The sequence below is a fragment of the Saccopteryx leptura genome, chromosome 1 (genome assembly GCF_036850995.1).
Source record: "Saccopteryx leptura isolate mSacLep1 chromosome 1, mSacLep1_pri_phased_curated, whole genome shotgun sequence".
NCBI classification, from domain to species: Eukaryota; Metazoa; Chordata; class Mammalia; order Chiroptera; family Emballonuridae; genus Saccopteryx; species Saccopteryx leptura.
Window position 1 is genome coordinate 127651897 of NC_089503.1, and position 19393 is coordinate 127671289.

At 43.8% G+C, this 19393-nt stretch overlaps 1 protein-coding gene across 3 annotated transcripts in view; it reads right to left on the bottom strand.

Moving 5' to 3' along the window:
- ADCY2 (adenylate cyclase 2) overlaps nt 1-19393 on the bottom strand; it is a 412700-nt gene that overhangs the window by 14793 nt on the left and 378514 nt on the right. For 2 of the 3 annotated variants that reach the window (XM_066374707.1, XM_066374698.1), the window contains exons 20-22: nt 16961-17119; nt 9930-10076; nt 8395-8502 (exon numbers count right to left, since the gene is read on the bottom strand). In XM_066374707.1, the coding sequence (XP_066230804.1) occupies nt 8395-8502; nt 9930-10076; nt 16961-17119 (414 nt within the window). The remainder of the gene's footprint in view (nt 1-8394; nt 8503-9929; nt 10077-16960; nt 17120-19393) is intronic. The other variant, XM_066374716.1, reaches the window with a different exon arrangement.

Below are 19393 nucleotides of genomic sequence, written 5' to 3' on the forward strand. Positions count from 1 at the left end.
TGTGCATGTATGTAGGTATGCATATATGTGTGCAGGTATGTATTTTATCCTCAGCATGACTCCATGAAGGAGTTTTTATCTTTATTGCATTGTGCAGATGGGAAATGAAAATCCAGAGGTCAATAGCTTGTGTAAGTGGTACAGCCAGGCTATACAACCAGATAGTGTGACTCCAGGGCTCTCAGTCAGAACAGCTTGCCTCCCTCCCTGTGCAGGTGTCTAGAACATTGGCCAGGCCTTGCTGTTTGCATTTAGGTAGCAGTCTCATCTTCATTCCCACCTTATCTGTCCTTCGCTTTGGTTTATTAATTTAAAAATCTTTTTGCATGGCATTCCTTTTTGTAAACTTCGTAAGGGAGAGATTTAAATGAAACATGCACAAATGTGTAGACAAACAGGTAAGCAGTTTTTGTTGATAATCTTGCTGGTAAATTGTGATAGGCAGGTTGGATGATGGGTCAGTCTACTAGGTAGGCAGCTGATGGAGAACTAATATGAAGAATTGTTGAGTAACGGTTCTCACATAACCACTACCTATGTGAATGACTGAAATTTCAGTTGATGTCTTAGCACAAACTCAAACTTGTATATCTAGAACTGATATTATTTAATCTCCCACAGGACAGCTCTTATCCTAATGGTATCATTAATTTCAAATCCCTGAATCAGAAACCTGAGATTCAGACAGCCTGGCCTTTCGCTTTGCCCCTTCCATCCTAATCTCTCCGTGTCTCGATTCATCTCCCATGGACATGTTTCTCCCATTCACCTCGTCCCTTATTTTCCTAGGAGCATTGTTTACATTCTGACCACTACTTGTTTGAAAATTCACTAAATAATTGCCAGCACTTTTCTGTGTGTGTGACAGAGACAGAGAGAGGTACAGATAGGGACAGACAGACAGAGAGAGAGATAAGAAGCATCAATTCTTTGTTGTGGCACCTTAGTGGTTCATTGATTGCTTTCTCATATGTGCCTCTTTGGGGCTGCAGCAGACTGAGTGACCCCTTGCTTAAGCCAGCGACTTTGGGCTGAAGCTGGTGAGCCTTGCTCAAACCAGATGAGCCTGCGCTCAAACTGGTGACCTCAGGGTTTTGATCCTGGGTCCTCCGCTTCTCAGTCCGACGCTCTATCCACTGCGCCACCGCCTGGTCAAGCAATTGCCAGCACTGTTGAGTAATGCAAAATTGGGTTCAGTTCCAAGTTCTATACTCATTAGCTGTGTGGCCTTGGCTGAGTCATTGAACTTCTCTGGGCCTCAGTTTCCTAATCCGTGAAAGGGGACAGTAACTATCTATAGCAAAGTGCTATAGTTATGATACTGTGATGATGGTATTAGGAGGTGAGGCCTTTGGAGGTGATTAGATCATGCAGGTGGAACCCTCATCAGTGGGGTTAGTGTCCTTATAGGAATTGAGTTATTATAGGTAACACATTTAGCCTGTATCACAGGGCTCAGGATTTATTCAGTTTCCTTTGTGAGAGTTTAGAAAAGCACATCATTCTGCTTGACATGAAAAGCATCTGTTAGTGAGAAATTATCTTATGTGCTAGGTTACTATGCTTCCCCCTTTCCATACATCAAGCATCCTATACAGATGTGTGGCTTTGACAATGACCTAAGTGTCTTTGAGAGTCTCGGTAGTGAAAAGCAGTGGTTCATTTTCTTTCAGTTTTCAGTTTCTTATTAGTAGCTTGAAAGTAGGAAGAAATTTCTCTCTGCTGATGACACATGATAATAGCTTTGTGTTTGTACAAAAATATGCAGCATTGGGATGCTGCTCTTCATTTCAACAGAGACTAAAACTATTTCCTACTTTTCCCAGTGAAGGGAACTGTGATTACTAGTTTCAATGTATTAGCTATTATGAAACTGGTAGCAGAAGAGATCAGAATGGCTCTTCACTTCTTCCCTGATCAGTTTGGCAGAGTTGCTCTGATATGGTTTGAATGTCTGTGTCCCCCAATATTTGTATACAGAAGCCTAATCCCCAGTGTGCTGATGGTATTAGGAGGTGGGGCCTTTGGTAGGTGATTAGGTCATAGGGTTGGAACTCTCACTGGTGTGATTAGTGTCCTTATAAGAAATAGAGACTGGAGACAGTTTACTTCCTCTCTCTCTACTTTCTACCATGTGAGGACACAGCAAGAAAGTGGCTGTCTGCATACCATAGAGATGTCACCAGCACCAAATCTGCTATTGCCTTCATCTTGGACCTCCCAGCCTCTAGAACTTAGAAAAATAATTGTTTTTCATTTGTAACCCAGTGTAAGGTATTTTTGTTATAGCAGCCTAAACATACTAAGCCATCTCTGACATTCCCAGACCCTCTCCATGCTCACTCAGCATCGGAATTATTGTTTGCTTACATGGCTTTCCCAAATGGAGCATAGTTACAGAGAGGCAGTCAACAGCAAGTACCTGGAGTTAGCCATTGCAGGGGTAAAAATGCCTGTGGATGGCCTACTAGGTAAATAAAGTCCCAAACAGCTGGGCCAGGCAGCTGCTAACTTGGGCAGGGATAGAGCTGTTAACTTGAGTCAGTGAGTGTAAACAGAAAGTGTTTATAGTTCCTTGCTTTGCGGTAGTGCAATTCTGTTGATACACTGGGTGAGGGGGTAAGTGTAGGAATGCCATGGGTGGGTCACGTGGAGCCTGAGATCGGATTTGGGATATGGAAGGAAAAGAATAACGGAAGAAACTAGCACTAGCCATGGTGCTGTCTCTATGGGGAGAATGCAGCAAGAACCAGGTAGAGCAGGAGGTAGTGAGCTCACCCACAGCCCCGGGCCTTCTGCCAAATGTGTTTGGATATAGTAAATCAATAAAATGAACCAATAAATACAGTTAACAGTAATTTTTAAAATAAGATAATTTTTAAAAAGCAATAATACAAATGCTTTGAAAATTTAACAAGCACCCAGGCTCATTCTGTGACGAGAAAGAAAAGCTCCCTGCTACTCTATGCTTCCTTGCGTCTTCTCTCCTTTAATTTTCTGGTACCACAGTTATTTCTTTCCAAAGTATCACTGGCAACGGGCATCACTCTGTTTGAATTCCTGAATAAAGATACGGCTTATTATACCAATAATAAATTCAAAGCACGGGTTTGAATGAAAGTTTTCATCTCTGTACATTACTTTGGTCTTGAATTATTTAAGTACTTAGTGAAATTTGTTTGGAAAAGCTGAAAACCATTTACCTAATTGCTAAGGCCAGAGATAATCATAATATTTGATTAAGTCATGAATGATAGACTTCTCTACAATAGGATTTGCAGAGCCCCTCAGTGGTCGAGTAGATGAGGTTCCAGAGTGCAAAAGAGGAAAGAAAGCAATAGGGACTGGTGAGGAGTGTGGTAAAATGGGGAGAGCATGTCAAGTCTATGACACAGCTGCTTATATGCTCTGGTGGATGACTATTATCATCAGGAATAAAGATCGGGCTGTAATCTACCAATTTTTAAGAGAAGCTGGAAATAATAGTTTTTAAATGAAATATCTTTTTTCTAAAATATATTCAACTCAAGAAAAACATACCTGTAAGCACAAATGTGCTATCATGGCTGGAAGTCAAAAGGCTGTGGCTGGGATCAAGCAGGGGTTGCAAGTGTGGGGCTTGAAGGAGAGGGAGGTCCTGACAGTAAAGTAAAGGGTAGACCAGGGCAAGGTCCCCATTCCTCCCACCACTGATTTCATCATAGAACTTCTACTGACCAGGCATATGATCATGGAATTATGGGAGCAGGCTAAGACTGCAAGCCCATTCTCAACTTAATATTTCATTTCTTGACAAATAAAAACAGTATCAGTCATTACACATAATGCAATAGCTATTTAGTCATATCTTGAAGCTTAAAATTAGAACACATCGTTTCATTTGAAAAACACACAGGAAGCAAAACAAAGTGCAGAAGCCCCACTCTGACTAGGTGCTGAAAGGTTCCTGTGCATTCATTCCCTTAGTGGATGCGCGTGCTGCTACCACAAGAAGAAAATGAGGAGGTGTTATAAACAAAAGAGAAATTTCAAAAGGCTTTACTCCAGACAACTGTGCCTCTTTTAGGATTTAAGGAAAACACATTAATCCTTGAGAAACCCAATGTATTTTGCAAATTAAATGTCATTTGTTGCCAAATGAAATATCTGGTTAAACAATAAATAGAAATCTTTTCACTCACAGAAATTAACTTGAATATTTTTGTTTATAACTAGAGAAACACGTGCGTTACAAAATGGAAAGGTGCTTTCATTTATTATGATAGCCACATTAATACTTCTCAAGCCTGTTATTTCCCCCTTTTAGAAGACTTTCACTGAACTTCAAATCATTTCTAGAATGACCTTATCAAGATCCTAATTAAATGCTCTAAATAAAAATTAGCTTGTATTGAGCAAAACTCCCTGCATGGACATGATGGCATACCATATGTTTCATGCATGTCCAGAAACCCTTATGCCTGGTCTATTGGAGGGGGCGATGGTATCAACATGAGAAAAAGTGCACAAACCACCACTATATTATTACTGCTGTTAGCATTCTTATTACCACTCTGTCCATGGAGTCTACTGAGTGCTTTGCATATTAATGTAGTTTCCTAACAGGCTCATGAAGTGGGTTTGATCCTCATTTTATATACAAGGACACTGAAGTGCAGAAAGCTTGGCTATTATAGTAAGTAATGAGCTTTATCTGAAAGTTAAACTTTTCTACTCTATCATGAAGGTAAATAGTTATGGTCACTGGTAAGAAGTCCGGAATCACCTCAAGGGTGGCTAAGAAGACAAGTGCTGCGGAGGGCAGAAGGGACGGGCACCTGTGAAAGGGCAGGCGTGCTAAGAGGAGGAAGCAGCAACGTCTGTGAGTGGTGTAGGCACATACCTGTGGGTGCACATGTGAGCACGGTGTGGAAGGAGGGTAGGAGTTCAGGTCTCAGAGGTGAGCCCTGTGTGCCCAGAGTGCCCGGGTCTGTGGAGCCTTTGTTACTGCTTGTTTTACAACCTTGGGTAAGTTACTGTGTTGCTGTGCCTTATTTTCTCCATCTGTACAATGGGGCTGCGGTCTCCTAAGCTTGTTTAAAGATTCAGGAAGCAATTAGTAAGAGTTCAAAAAATGTCAGGGTTGGAAAAAGGAGAGGGTTTGAATTGGGAGTAACAGGTCTGAAAGCAGAGTGAAGGAAGTGAAACACTGTTTCACACTCAGTCGTCAATGAATGAACACTGGTAGGCTCTTATGCCCAAGGGCCCCTGCTGGGAATTTGGGGAACAGCACATAAAACCTGGCACCTGCTGTCATCTGGATGGTAAATGAAACACACACACATATATACGACAGCTGAAAATGATAGGTAGCACCTGGGAGACAAGGTACCTAGATAAAAAGCTCCTTAAGTTAAGGATATAGGAAAGGCTTCTGGGAAATTTGGAGCCTTGGCACTGCTGATGGGTGAGACCTACAAGCAGGATGTATTCAGTGCATGGCAGAATCAACTGGGGAAACTAGTGGAAGTGGAGCTTTCCAGCCCCAGCCTCAGAGACACAGCAGGATTGGGGGTTCCCAGGAAAACAGAGCAAACACCACACATGGTTTGATGTAGGTGGGTGCACCCTGTTTGGAGAGGCACCAAGTAGAACTCATTGTGGGTCTGCACAAAAGCACAGTGTATGTTTGAAGGCTGGCGTAGGGAGAGAGGAGTGGTTAGGGCAGGGGGATGAAGCCAGACGGTTGGCCCTGTTCTGGGGGTAGAGAGGACAAGGAGATGAGGGTAGTGCTAAAAAGCTGGGCATTCATGGGAAGCTAATGTGACATCCAAGCTTGGCCCAGTGGTCAGAACAGCAGAGAATGGTGTTGGCAGGGGTCAAGTTCATAGCGGGATGGGGCAAGTCTTAGGTGAGGTCACTGATGGAGAGGACAGGTTGGGGAGAAAACAAGGACTATATGACCACAGGCAGGAGTTGGCTAAGGGAAGGACCCAGAAGTTGAGGAGAGCACTTCTGAGCAAATGCAGCGGCCAGCTCTATCAGAGGCTGTAGACAGCACCTGGCGAGGGAGTGCTCAGAGGCAGAGTCAGCACCAGAAAGACGAGAGGGCACATTAGTTTGTGAATGGCAGTGGAGGACGAGTCAACCCCACATTCTGAATGCTGAATGGGTCTTCATTTGGTGCTGACTCTGAGCATCTCTGCTCTGAAGCCCTGCCAGGGGGTGAGCTATGGTGTTTAGGACAGCTGTGGTCTGGAGTGGGTGTGATCAGGTCAGGAGTCCCAAAGGACCCACAACAGGAGATCACCTGAAGAGACCTCAGAATTAGAGCTGGAATTAGAGCAAGGAGAGTGAGGTACCCACTTTGGGCACAAAACTTATGGGGACACAAAGAAGCTCATTAATCATGAGAAATAATCCCTAGTGCAATGTTTTTAAATATCAAAATTAGTGAACACAAATCCAGAATGAACTAAACTATTAAAATTTTAAATGAAGACAGACAAGGGTATAGACTGAATTGTGTCTTCTCCAAAATCCTATCTTGAGGCCCTAAAACTCCCCGCCAAGACCTCTCTCTCTCTCTCTCTGTCATGCCTGGACAGAGGAAGAAGGTGTCTATCTAAAAGCCAGGAAAAGAGCTCTCACCATGAACTGGGCCCCACAGAAGCCTGACCTGGAAGTTTCAGCCTCCAGACTGGAGAAAAGAAATTTTTGTTCCTTAAGCTGCCCCACCTGTGGTGTTTTGTTACAGTGACCAAGCTGACTAAGACAGACAGGCTCTGACAGCGCTGTGCTGAACATCTTAGAGCCAAGGCAAAAGGGAAAATGTCCATGCCTATGTGAAGATTTTATGTGTTTTTTTTTAATGGCTGATTTTTCCCATATCATTAACGGTATTAAAAAATAAATAAGTTTTCTTCCATTAAAGCCAGGGAAGTAAAACTCTGAGTTAGTTGTATTTTTGGTATAAATAAGATATTTCAAATTAAAACAATGTTGTACATTTTAATAACTCTGTTTGCCAATTTTACAATCATTTTTCAATACTTGAATGTGCTGGAAATAACAACCTACCTATTAAAAATACACAAAACCATGTAGACAAGGGTGAACGTTTTTTCTTTTCTCTCAGACACCAACATAGCTTGGGAGGGTGCTGCTCAGAAACCAATACAAGATCCTTTCTAGTTTTCTATTATTGCTTGTTTCTTTTACTTATTACTAGAGTAAGGCACACCCACTAAAACAATGATCTAAAAGCAAGTACATGAGGAGGAGAGCGAACAGGACACGTTACCTTGTCCACCTGGAAAAATGCTGGTGTTAATCTTGATTTGGACATTTCACATTTTATTCTCTGCCCATGAATACAAAGAGGGAAAAGAAGATCCTGTCCTGATGTTGCTGGAGGAGGGAGCTCTGTTTTATCAAGCTGCTGTCCCTATGTTCTGCTCTCACTCCATCAATGCGAGGTGGGTATGGCGAGGAAGCTAAGCACATGTGGCTCAGCCCTTTGGGGGACCCCCCCTGTCTTCAGCAAGTGTGCTCTGGTAAGGTCTGGACCTCGGTGCTGCACCCAGCACATCTGTCCTACAGCAAACCTATGCTGGTATGCTGGTGCCTGTCAGGGAGCCCACTGTCCCTTGGGGAATGTTTATGAACCCACAAGTTAAATAAGATACACACACACACACACACACACACACACACACACACACCATAACGGAAAACCCCTTAAAAAGCCTAGGTGATTAAAGGTGTTCAATTTTGTCCAAATCATGTTTTCAACCAAATTTCTATGTGGTCAGCTTGGATTTTGACCAATTTTTTTTTTAGCAAGAGTGAGAAAGAGAGAGGGGCAGACAGACAGGAAGGGAGAGAAGTGAGAAACATCCATTCTTTTTTGCACTGCCTTAGTTGTTCATTGATTGCTTTTTCATATGTGCCTTGACAAGGAGACTTCAGTAGAATGAGTGAACCCTTGCTCAAGCTGGTGACCTCAGAGTTTCAAACCTGGGTCCTTAGCATTCCAGGCCAACACTCTATCCAGTGTATCACCACCTGGTCAGGCTTGACCTCATGTTTTTAACCAAAAGATAAGGAGTCATCCAGTAATGAGCCATTTTTAAATAAACAGCTCTAATTGCCTATGTTTTGTATATTTATCCGGTATCAAGCAGCTATTGAATTGGTTGAATTTTTCTTTCCTTATCCACCAGAGAAAGTTCAGTGAACAAAGCCTCAGAAGTCTCTAGAGTTCTCATCTTTTCTCTTAAGATCTTGATTACTGAGATTTAGGAGTGCACACAGAACAATTTATGGTCATTTCATGACCACTTTGGGTCCTCAGATGACCTGTGTGCAGAGTCAAGGCTCCCATGGGCCCTGGTGAGGCTGACATGTCTGTACCTGGGCATGCTCCTGGCTGGGCACGGCACTCAGACCCGTCGCTGCCATGTATGTGCTGCCGATGGTCTTGATCTTTTCAACTCCACTGAATTTTGGCTTCGACAGCAGCTATGAGGCAATGACAATCATTTAGTTATTTAGCCGAGTGCTGACCCAAGGTCAAGCACTTTCTAGAGACATCCTCAATTTCTAGTTCACAGTCATAGTAACATGAGATGTTTCAACCACTGCTTATTCATCCTTCAACCTTGGGCTTTTGGAATTTCACAAAGAGTGTGTCCTTGGTAGGAAATGCAGCATAGTGATTCACCCCCAATGAACACGAATCACCTTTTAAAATTTGCTAGGGAAGGAAGCAGGATAAATTATGAGGCATGTAATTGTGGCCTCAAATACAGGAACAAATGAAGGAAACTCTGGAAGGTCGTGTGTCTGCTCAGGAGGTAAAGGCATCAACCAAAAACTGGGACGTCTTCCTGACCCTTCCTTGGCCTCCCTACTTTCAGAGAAGTTTCCTTCAAGATTCCAAGTCGAAGAATTGAAGACAGGTTAGCAAATCCTCATACCACATATCCAAGAGCCAATCCAGTATGAAAGAGTATTGTCACTCGCTCCACTGGGACTGGGGAACATTTATTTTACTGAGGGAAAGTGGAGGAAATATGCCCCCATTTTCCACTACGAACTTGGCACACCCGTGAAAATCTCTAGTTGTCATCACTTTGCTATGAGTCTGAGTCAACCTCATGTGATAAAGATAGTAGTAGAGAAATGTATAGGTCCCACAAGGCATTTAAGAAGGTTGACCTGAAGCCATTATATTACATAATTTTATTACTGTATTTCAAAGTTCCAGAACCATGAGAACCTTATTATGTTCGTGGATATCAATTTTCTATATATTTTTTGATATTTATAAAAATGATGTAACAACATTTTTAAAACCAAAGGTGGGTTTGTTCTTGCTAGAAAACAAAATCTATTATTCTTTATATAGGCAGCATATTGAAAATTGAAAAATGACATCTCTTTCAAATTCTAAAATGTATACTTTGTCTCTTGTAAAATAAATGATCCTAGGTACACATCGCTTTTTCAACTATAAAGCATGTCATCCATGTACAGTTCAAGTTGATATCTGACAAAGACCTTCAAATATGCATCGACAGGCCAATAATCTACTATGATAAATAGATTCATTATATTCTTTATATAAAAATAGATGGGCAAGTATTTCCTTGGAGCTCAAACCTTTCGAGAAAATTCATGAGCATACTGGATAGGTATTTTATTGAACAGATTTTGGTAGTTGTTCCTAGCAATCATACCATCTCACAAATAAAATACATTTGTCTCTCCAAAATTTTCAGAGGCCTAAACAGAGTGAAAGGCTTTAACTCCAGACATAAGAAATTACACCAAAGGACAAATTTTAAGATATACCATGATGAGCAACTTCAAAGGCACTGGCCATGGAAATGCCCAGGTATGGGACTGGGTCTACTCTTGCCCCAGGGTCAGTCTCAAGTACCTACATCATCAAAGTCAGCAATGATCTCATTTAGGAGCCGCAGGCATTCCAAGCCCTCCTTGTTGACATCCGATTCTGTGTAGAATTCTTTGAAATCAGGAATGGAGGCAAACATAACACAGACGCAGTCATAGGACTGGTGGTATAATTCCTGCCAGGAGAAAAGGAAAAGCTCAGGAACAGAAAACCTTTCAAACATGCACTCTCCCAATACAAGTGTTTCTTTACACTAGGATTGGTAAAGAAGTCACCCGGTGCCCTATACCACCTGTATCACCCAGACGCCAGGCCCATTTCAGACACTGGCCATTGATCACAGCTGAAGGCTTCTAATGAGCCAGATGCAGGCTCAGAATCTTCAAACCGCTGCCCATTCCTGCTAATATGATGTTCCCTTCCGGTTAAAGCGCTTTGCCATCTCTACCTTAGGTCTCTCTTACAAGAGACCACAGACTTCTGGCTTAGGAAAAATATGTTCTTTAAGCAACTGAAGGGAAACAAGATGATTTTCCAAACCACTACATTGTCCTAAAATGATTCATTATGGCTTCATTCTTTGGATTGAGGTCTTTCTGCATTTTCTTTTTTAGTGTCTCCTGAAGAGAACAGATGAAAGTCATTAAGTTACTTCTAAGTTTCACTAAGAAGGAACCAATGAAACTCCTCAGGCTACCTATATCTTATTGCATTAGACACCAACAATATTTAACACAGATACCTATTTTCAAATAGAAATAGGCTCATTGTCCTTTGTCCATGGACATAAATAAAATTACAATGCCTTGTAAGGACAGTTTCAAGATGTTTCTATAATTTTCCCAATGCATAATTAAATCTTCAAGTTCAGTGAGTTTCAGAAAGGAAGGGTTATTAAGTGGGTACAGGGGCTAATTCTAGAAATGAAGATCTGCCCTCTCACTGGTGCTGGGTCATCAGGGCGCTCAGATGGCCCAACAGAGGCAGGATAGTCAGGAGACATGGTGGTGCAGTGCATCATGGGAAGTGCTCCTTCCTCCAGAAAATATAAGGTCAATTCTGAAATACGAGATGGCCACCCTCTGCATGAGGAAAGAATGTTAGCAGCTGGCACTTCCTGTGTGTGAGGAAATCCACTCTGCACAGATTCTATCAGTGAGCTCTGTGCTTTGGGGCACACAGATGAATCCCTTGGCAGAGAGTAAGCACCTCAACAGCACCATAAATTCAGTGTGGCCTCTCAGAACCACCATTCTTCCCCCACAAAGGTCTTATAACAAATACATCAGGTCAATGGTGACCCCTGGAAGGACACAACCACTTCCTGGAAGACCTAGACTTATGTAATCTTCCTGTTCTCAGGGCCAACCTTCATATAATGCCTTTTGCCGCTGCTTCATGATTCTGTAAAAAATACATGAACAATAGAATCAAGGTTTCCCTTTTATACTATGTTTCCAGTATGATTGAGCTGGCTCATTGTGTAGACTTGTACTTTCTCCTTCTGCAAAGTTGTTTTTGGGAATGTTTGTTATGCAAAGATAACCAGTAGTATATGTCACTACCAAGGTTAGGGGATAGTAACGCTGACTAAGCCAAGGAATCAGGGTAATAGGGGAGAGATAACATCCTCGGAACCTGTTCTAGTTAAATATACCAATTTTGTAAACAGTATACATTCCACTGACTTTCTTGCTCTTAAGGAAAAGGTGCACATCTAGTAAGGCAAGGGTATATTTCCTATAGTCTGAATTTCCCCATAGTCTGCTGACATCAGCCAGAGTTACTCTCTGGGGAACAGTGATGATGGCAACAATAAGCACAAAAATCACTAACTGACTGTTTGCTTCATGAAAGGATGGGTGCCTCTCTGAACTCTACAGGCATTAACTTGCCCCTGACAATAATCCTACGAGGCTGGTACTATTATTCTCAATCTACAGATGATGTAACTGAGGCACAGAGCAGTTATATTATTTGCCCAAGGTCACAGCTACCAAGGGTGACTGGGAATGGGAACTAATGAGATGCAATGCTAAGCTGACCGGCAGTTTGTCTATGAAGATCTGTTTTAATGGCACTTGTTTGGAATCTAACAAAACCCCAGGTTGATGCTTTCACATTGCCTTCTCACCTTTCACCCCAGGATACTCCAGTTTGTTCGAGCTGGAAGCGACCTGATATATCATCTCATTTCATGGTTCTCCAATAAGAATGCATGGAGAGTCACCAACAGGGCTTTCATGAAAGCATACGCCTGGGCCCCCCACTGACCAACCAAACCTCATTCATCCCCTGGAGTTGGCCCCAAGCATATGCATCTACTTGAAAAGCTACATGGGTTATCCAGCTGTGCAACTTTGATTACAAACCACAGGCTAAAGGAGGGAATGGAAGGTCAGTGTTGTTTGGTGACCCACCGAGGCTCCCAGCTTGCTCCACTAACCTCTGAAGTCCCGGACTAGCCCTCTGTAGACTGAGCACTGCTGGGGGCTTAGGCTGCAAACTGCTCACCCACTCTCTTTGACAGATTGGTCACTTGGAACCCTAGGGGAAGACACCCAGGGTGAGCATGAATTACTGGTCCCTGGTCCCTGATTCAGGGTTTCCCTAGGACTATACTTGTGATCAGGGAAACTTCACAAATGAAAAGATTCACAAAACCTGTGGAGTCAATGAAACTCACAGAGCTAAGAACCATACCCTAAAATCATGAGAGGTTTTCTCAGGTCTTTGGGTTGAGCTTGGGGACAGACAGAGAGGACCACAAGCTGATTGGTCAGTAATCTGAGTTTGTCTGATATTTCAGAGGATTGGGGTTGGGAGTAGGGCAGATGGGCAGTCTTTGAAGGATTTTGGATTTCAGAATCCAGAATAGGTGACCCCTGTCCATCACATTGCTGCTACAAAGGGGTCAATGTGCTTTAGAATTGGAAGTGAGCTTAGATGGCATTTCAAGATTCATTTGCATGTAACCATTCTGCTCAGATAATGGAAAAATATACACAAGGCAAGTTCATTTTTGTGCTCATTGTCTTTTTCAGTTTATTGAGTGAGATAAATTCTTCCTGAATTCTGCACAAAAAGTTGGGTCAACCCCATGGCTCTACCTGTCACTCAGGTCATGCAGTCCTCTTATCAGTAATTAAAGTGCCCAGTCCAACAAGTAGTCAAAACTCAGAACCCAGTTGAATGTACACCTTTCCCTTTGCCTGGGGTGGCCATGCCTGCTGCCATGGGGGCGGGTCTGCAGATTGGGGGAGAAGGCACAGTTGGCTTTTATCCTCTTTCCCCACTGCTCATGCTTCTCCTTTGACTCTCCAACTCACTAGCCAGGCTTTCCCGACTATCCAGGGTCAGAGAATGAGAAAAAAATGTCTACTGCAGGAGAGTTTTCTATAAACTGCATCCTGCTCCCTGGGTTCCACAGCCCAGAGGACATTTTCATGGGTTATTTGAAGACTTCCTGTCACCTGTCCCATCACCAGATACCCCTCCCAAGGTTCCCTTAATGTAGGCGATGCACTCCCCTTCTGCCTGTTACCATATTTCCTGCCCTGGGCTCTCAGGCTGTTCTTCTAGCATCTCTGCTGGGGTTCCTTCACCCTCCAGGCAGCCTTTCAAATAGCATCTAATTGACTTTCTTTTGCTTGGCCCCTGGCAACATAGCACCCTTTGCCCTCTAGAGCCCTTGATAGTCCCCTTGTATCCCCACCTCAGGCCCCAACTGGATACTTCAATCAGCCCCTGCCCTCTGCATTTCCCACCTGTCGGGAATCCGCCTGACGTCTGTGTCCCCCAGATGGGGATGCTTCTCCAGAATAACTCAGGGGCCCAAGTCGTAGGGGGCAAACCCAAGCTGAGCGGTTCCGGTCAGTTCAAGAGGCTAGAGGTGAAGGAGGAACTCCCCACCATCCTTCAGGAGAGGCTCATTTTCACTACCTCTGCCTCAGAGCCCCCTTTCCACCTCTACACTCCCTGTTGATTGCTATGAAGGGTCAAGAGACATGCAGCTTGTGTATTTGAAAATTCTGTGCACTGTTCAGAACCCGCTTTAGAATAAAGGAACTACTGTCTGTACTCGCAGACTGAAATTCACTTTAGCATCCTGTTTGTCTCTCTCCCTTCCTGTGGGCTCGGCTTCACACCAGGTGTTAGGCACACAGAGATAGACAGCATGTGCTGTGTTCTAAAGAAGCTTAAGGTCCAGCTGGAGGGAGAGCAAATAGAACATGAAAACACAGTATGATCAGAGCTGCTGTGCCCTGTGGTGGAGATGCTGGGAGCTCCTCATCTAGGCTTCAGGGAGTTTGGTGTGCACCAGGAAGTGTTCAGAACTGCCATTCAGGTTCCCTGACTCCCAGATCAGGGCTCTGGTACTGACTCAGGCTGCTGACAGGGGGTGTTCCCATTTTTCACCTTCTCCCTATTGTCTGTCCCCAATTGCCAGCTAATGTCTAATTTTTCCAGGAGAGCCCAAGAAGAACCCAGTAGACTAGCCTGGCTCTCTCAGGAACAGGTGGAAGGGTCTGCCCCATGGTCACCGGGAAGGCTCATAGTTAGCCGACAGGGAGGGACTGTTTCGTGTGCAAGGTGTGTTCCCCCACATCCTCAAGGGCATCTGTGTCTTGTTGTGATCAAGTATCAGCCCTCTTAAAATGAGATGACCTGGCTCAAAATCATACACACCCGGGGACTTGGCAAGAGGTCCACTGGGTGACAAAATGAGCTCCTTTCAACAAGTGATGAAAGTTAGCTTTGATGTCATTTCAAGAGCATCTCAGCATTCCTGTGACAGCACAGCAGTTTGAGAGCAGGCTTTGTAAACCAGCGGGCTCCGAGTTTGAGCCTGAGGGGCCTGCAGGCCTGGGTCTTGAGGGATAAGCTTGCACAGGTTCTGAGTAAGACCGAGGCTGCCCCCACCCCCGTGTCCTGCAGGCCTGGGTCTGGCCAGGACAGTCCATGACCGAGGGATAAGCTTGCACAGGTTCCGAGTGAGACCGAGGCTGCCCCCACTCCCGCGTCCTGCAGGCCTGGGTCTGGCCAGGACAGTCCATGACCGAGGGATAAGCTTGCACAGGTTCCGAGTAAGACCGAGGCTGCCCCCACTCCCGCGTCCTGCAGGCCTGGGTCTGGCCAGGACAGTCCATGACCGAGGGATAAGCTTGCACAGGTTCCGAGTGAGACCGAGGCTGCCCCCACCCCCGCGTCCTGTAGGCCTGGGCGTGGACGCAGCGGCGGCTCTCTGCCTACACACCGGAGCACAGGCACAGCGTACAGCTGTTCTCTCAAATAAAAGCTTTTAGGAATTGTGACTGCAATTAAATCATTCTTTACTCCCTATTTCAGGAGGCAAAGGAATTCCCTTTGTACATCCATGTGAGAGGTAGGAGAATCAAAGCCACACTCCAGACATCTCTTTGTTAATCTGGGTCTTGGCCTAGGTCTCATGCCATGTTCCCAAAGATTGTTCTAGAAAGCCATGGAGTGGTAACCTTTACCGTGGGACTGACAGTCATGCCCTTGTTCATGCTCTAAAATCACCGGGGCCTCTGAGTGGTGAGAGCTCAGCCCAGCCCCTGAGAAGGAGCTGGAAGGGGATGCTGTCGCAGAAGGGGGCAAGTGGTGACATTAGGTTTCCCTCTGCACTCTACTCAGGCCCAGAAGAGCTGGGAGAAGAAGCCTTCTTTGAAAGCTATTGATAAATTCCAGAGTGGGGGTGGCAGGAGGAGGGAAGAAGGCAGTGAGTCTAAAGTTCTGCATAAGTTTGGGATATTTACTTAAAAGATATCTAAAATGGAGTGTTTGCTGCACTGTGTGCCGGGCATGGCTCTAAGAGCTTGCATGAATTATTGCTTTTAAAATTAGTAACAGCCTCTAAGAGAATGAACCTTGAGATCACAGCTAGCAGTGTCAGGCCTGGGACCAGAGCTGTGCTGTCAGCCACCCAGCAGGCAGAGCAGGTGGGAAGAGCTGGCCTGGGGCCCAGGAGGGGCAGGCTTGGCTGGTGCTGCTGGCATCCTCCATGTCTAGAAGCCTTGCTCTGGGGTCCTGGTCCCAGTGTCGGTCGTATTCTGTTGTACCCTGTTTAGGTCTGGAATTTGGTGGAAATAACCCTGCTCAACAATAACTAGAACATCCCCGCAAGGAGCCTTAGGGAAAGACAGTGAACTTGTACAAGGTGTGTCTACTTGGCCTGACACGAGTTCATCCATCTATATAGGTTTCCAGCTCCCTCACCTACTCCCAGCCTTATTAAACATTTCTTAAGAACAGGAGAGCGCCTGACGCATCTTTGAAACTCCACTGTACTCAATATTGGCCTTTACACATGGTGAGTGCTGAATATATGTGTCTTAAATTAATACAGTCCCCCTGGAGATACATCTGCTGACTCTTGTAATTCAGAAATATTAAAGACATTTCATTTCAAAAGCCATTTCAACACTGAAACAACACTCTAGCCTTTCCAATGCTAGTTAAATATCCATCCCTTCAGACTTTCTGTGAAATTTCCATTTCCATCTATTTAAACGAATGGACTCAAGACTTTGATCTGCTCTTGTGTGGATAATTTCCAAATTCTATCTCATATCTTTGAAATGATAAGACCCTTAAAAGGCTCTCAGGGAAGTTGTGAGAAATGAAAGAATGAATGTGTGGGAGGTTTAATTTACCCCTGGATTTGGGTCTCTATTGCATGCTGGTACTAAGACATTCTCCTGCACTGGAGACAGGGTGGTGGCCACTTTTGTGACATATATATTTGGAACCCCAGTAGCTAGTATTGACCTTCAGAACTTTATGTGACTAGGGAAAAATTTGGGAATAATTAATCAGCTCCATGCTACGATACTCAGAAGTGATTCTAGCTTCTTATCCTCCATTGACATCTATTCATCTAATCAATAACCTCTTGAAAGTGGACCAACTCAATACCGGGCTTGAACACTTAGATGTTTGGAGTGCCACCCATTGGTACCTAGGTGACTGCCTGGAGCATCCAGCCCTCACCCAGTCCACCGTCCAGTCCCGGCCATCAGCCCCGCCTCATCTCACCTCGTTCTTCAGGCTCCTGGCCAGGAAGTGCTCGGCCACGTGCGCAGGCAGCACGTTCTCCAGCAGCACGCGGTTCAGATTCTCCATGGTTTCTATCTCCTCTCGCTCTTTATTGAACTTGTTCTTCCATAAGAAGTCTAACCTACAGTAATATTCATTCTGTTACAAGAGGACACAGAGGTAAAGAAACAATAGGCATCTTGTCCTGCCAGAGAGTAGAGGTTTCAAAGAGAAAATAAAAAGAATGAAACCAAACCAAAAAAAGAACCCCCAAATAGAATTGTCAGCTTCCTTGCAAAGCCCACTGCTCCCCGTCAATGCCTCTCACTCAGTCTCTAACATGGATTTGCAAAAACAAATCCGGGGAAGAACCAGCGTCAGAAACAGAGAAAACAGTTAAGTTGGAAGCTTGCAAGAAAAAAAGACATAAAAGCTTCCTGCTTAATTATTTTCATAAAAAGATGGCTTGAATTATTTTGTGAAAAGAGGTATAATAGAATGCAAATAATGAATAAATGAAAAATGAAAACCACATTAGAAAAGGCAATGTATTGTTTGATGACTTACATATAAAAAATAACAGTGTGCATTTGTGGTTGTTTGCCTTTAACATTTAAAAAATCAGTTTTCCTCTACCACAAATTATATAATTAAGTATTCATTGAAAAATACACATTTTTATTTGGTGATTCATTGTACTGAGAAAAGACATTATATTTGGACAAAAGTTCATTTTGATATCATTTGATTAAGATGGTGCCTGGTAATAAAAACTTATGTGCAGCAAATGCTTTATAATGTATTAAAACAATCTTTTTTAAAAAACAGTTAATATTGTAGAAACAGAGAGACCAATTTACTGTCAAAGAGTCTCTGATTTTGGCATCACTTTGTGTCAGCTCTGATGTAAATAATTTGATATACTGAAATGGACTTGAGTGGATCCTCGTATTACAAAAGGGCCTAATAGAGAGGGTGTATTTCAGTACAGATAGTAATTTATTGACAAATAAATGCAAAGAAGAACTAGATGTAGGGGGTTTGCTTGTTTTATGGTTTGGTTAATTATACCAGTGACTGTACAAAACAAACACAACAGCAACACATACACACATACACACGGACAGCCTCTCATAAACAAATGACAATTAAGGAAAAATATCCACATTCTGAATCTTAAAAACAATGATCATTCATCTATTAGGTTTGATCTAACTATGTATGATCCACTAAAAAATTACTCCTCCTTCTCTGGTGTGGCATTTATTTTTGCCTCACATAGCCAGACATTTTTCTTTTAATTACAAACAATATTTTTTAGTTTGTTTATATTAACTGTTTACATTAATGCCAAATTTCCCACATTCTGTATTTATGGCAATCATGCTAGGCACTTACTAGAAATGACCTGCCTCTAGCTTGGAGAACAGATTATTTGGGTCTTTGGGGGTTAAAATTAAACCAGTGATGTAGCTCGTTTTAAACTAAAATGACAGAGCAATCCATGTGGAGGCACCGAGGAGCACAGATGTACATCAAGGTTAGATGAAATGGAACGCGAGCTGAAGGCCAGGCGCCAGTAGGGCAGGCAGCAAACTCAAGCCATGCGGGTTTGGAAGGTTTCTATAAACCACACAAGGAGGCAGCCATGCTGGTTTTCAGAGTGATTGCTCTTGCATCACAAGCAAGCGTTTCGCAAGTCTTTAGCGAAAGGAACCAGAGCACTTTGAGACCGGCTACACTAGACTGAAAGTGCCATTTTGCCAAATCTTCATTCACGTCTCAACTCCCTAGCAATGCTCTCTGTGGAGGAATCCCTTCCTTGATGTGTTAGTACATTAGAAACTTGAGTGGAGGCCCGCAAAAGAAGACAGTTGTCATAGATTTAACATTGTCCCCAAAAGGACAGTTACAAGTCCTAGTCTCCAGGATTTGTGACCATGACCTTAACTGGAGACAGGGTGTCTACAGATGTAAGTAACTTCAGGATTTCAGGATGAGACCATCCTGGATTTAGGGTGGGCTGTGAATCGAATGGCTGATGTCCTTACCAGAGAAAGGAGAGGGAGACAGACATGGGGTGCGGCCATGTGAAGAGGGCCAGCCACCACCTCCAAGACACTGTGTGTCACTTCCAATAAGAGCAGCTCTGCCTCATGCTTCAGTCCTCACATCGCCACCCATCTCTCAGATTCTGTCTGAGGCTACTCTCAAGTTCTCAGGGACCCAGGTCCAACTCAGAGATGTAGCATTTGCTTTTCACTCACTCTGGTGATGGAGGGAGAAAGGAGGAAGCCTGGAAGAGGCATCCAGGTCCTATGGGGACCCCACCAACCCTCACTGCTGTGCTTCACACTGCAGCACCGCCTCCAGGGCAGCTCTGTGCTTTGCCTAGTTCTGAAAAGAAGCTGAGAAACTGGAGGGCTTTATACC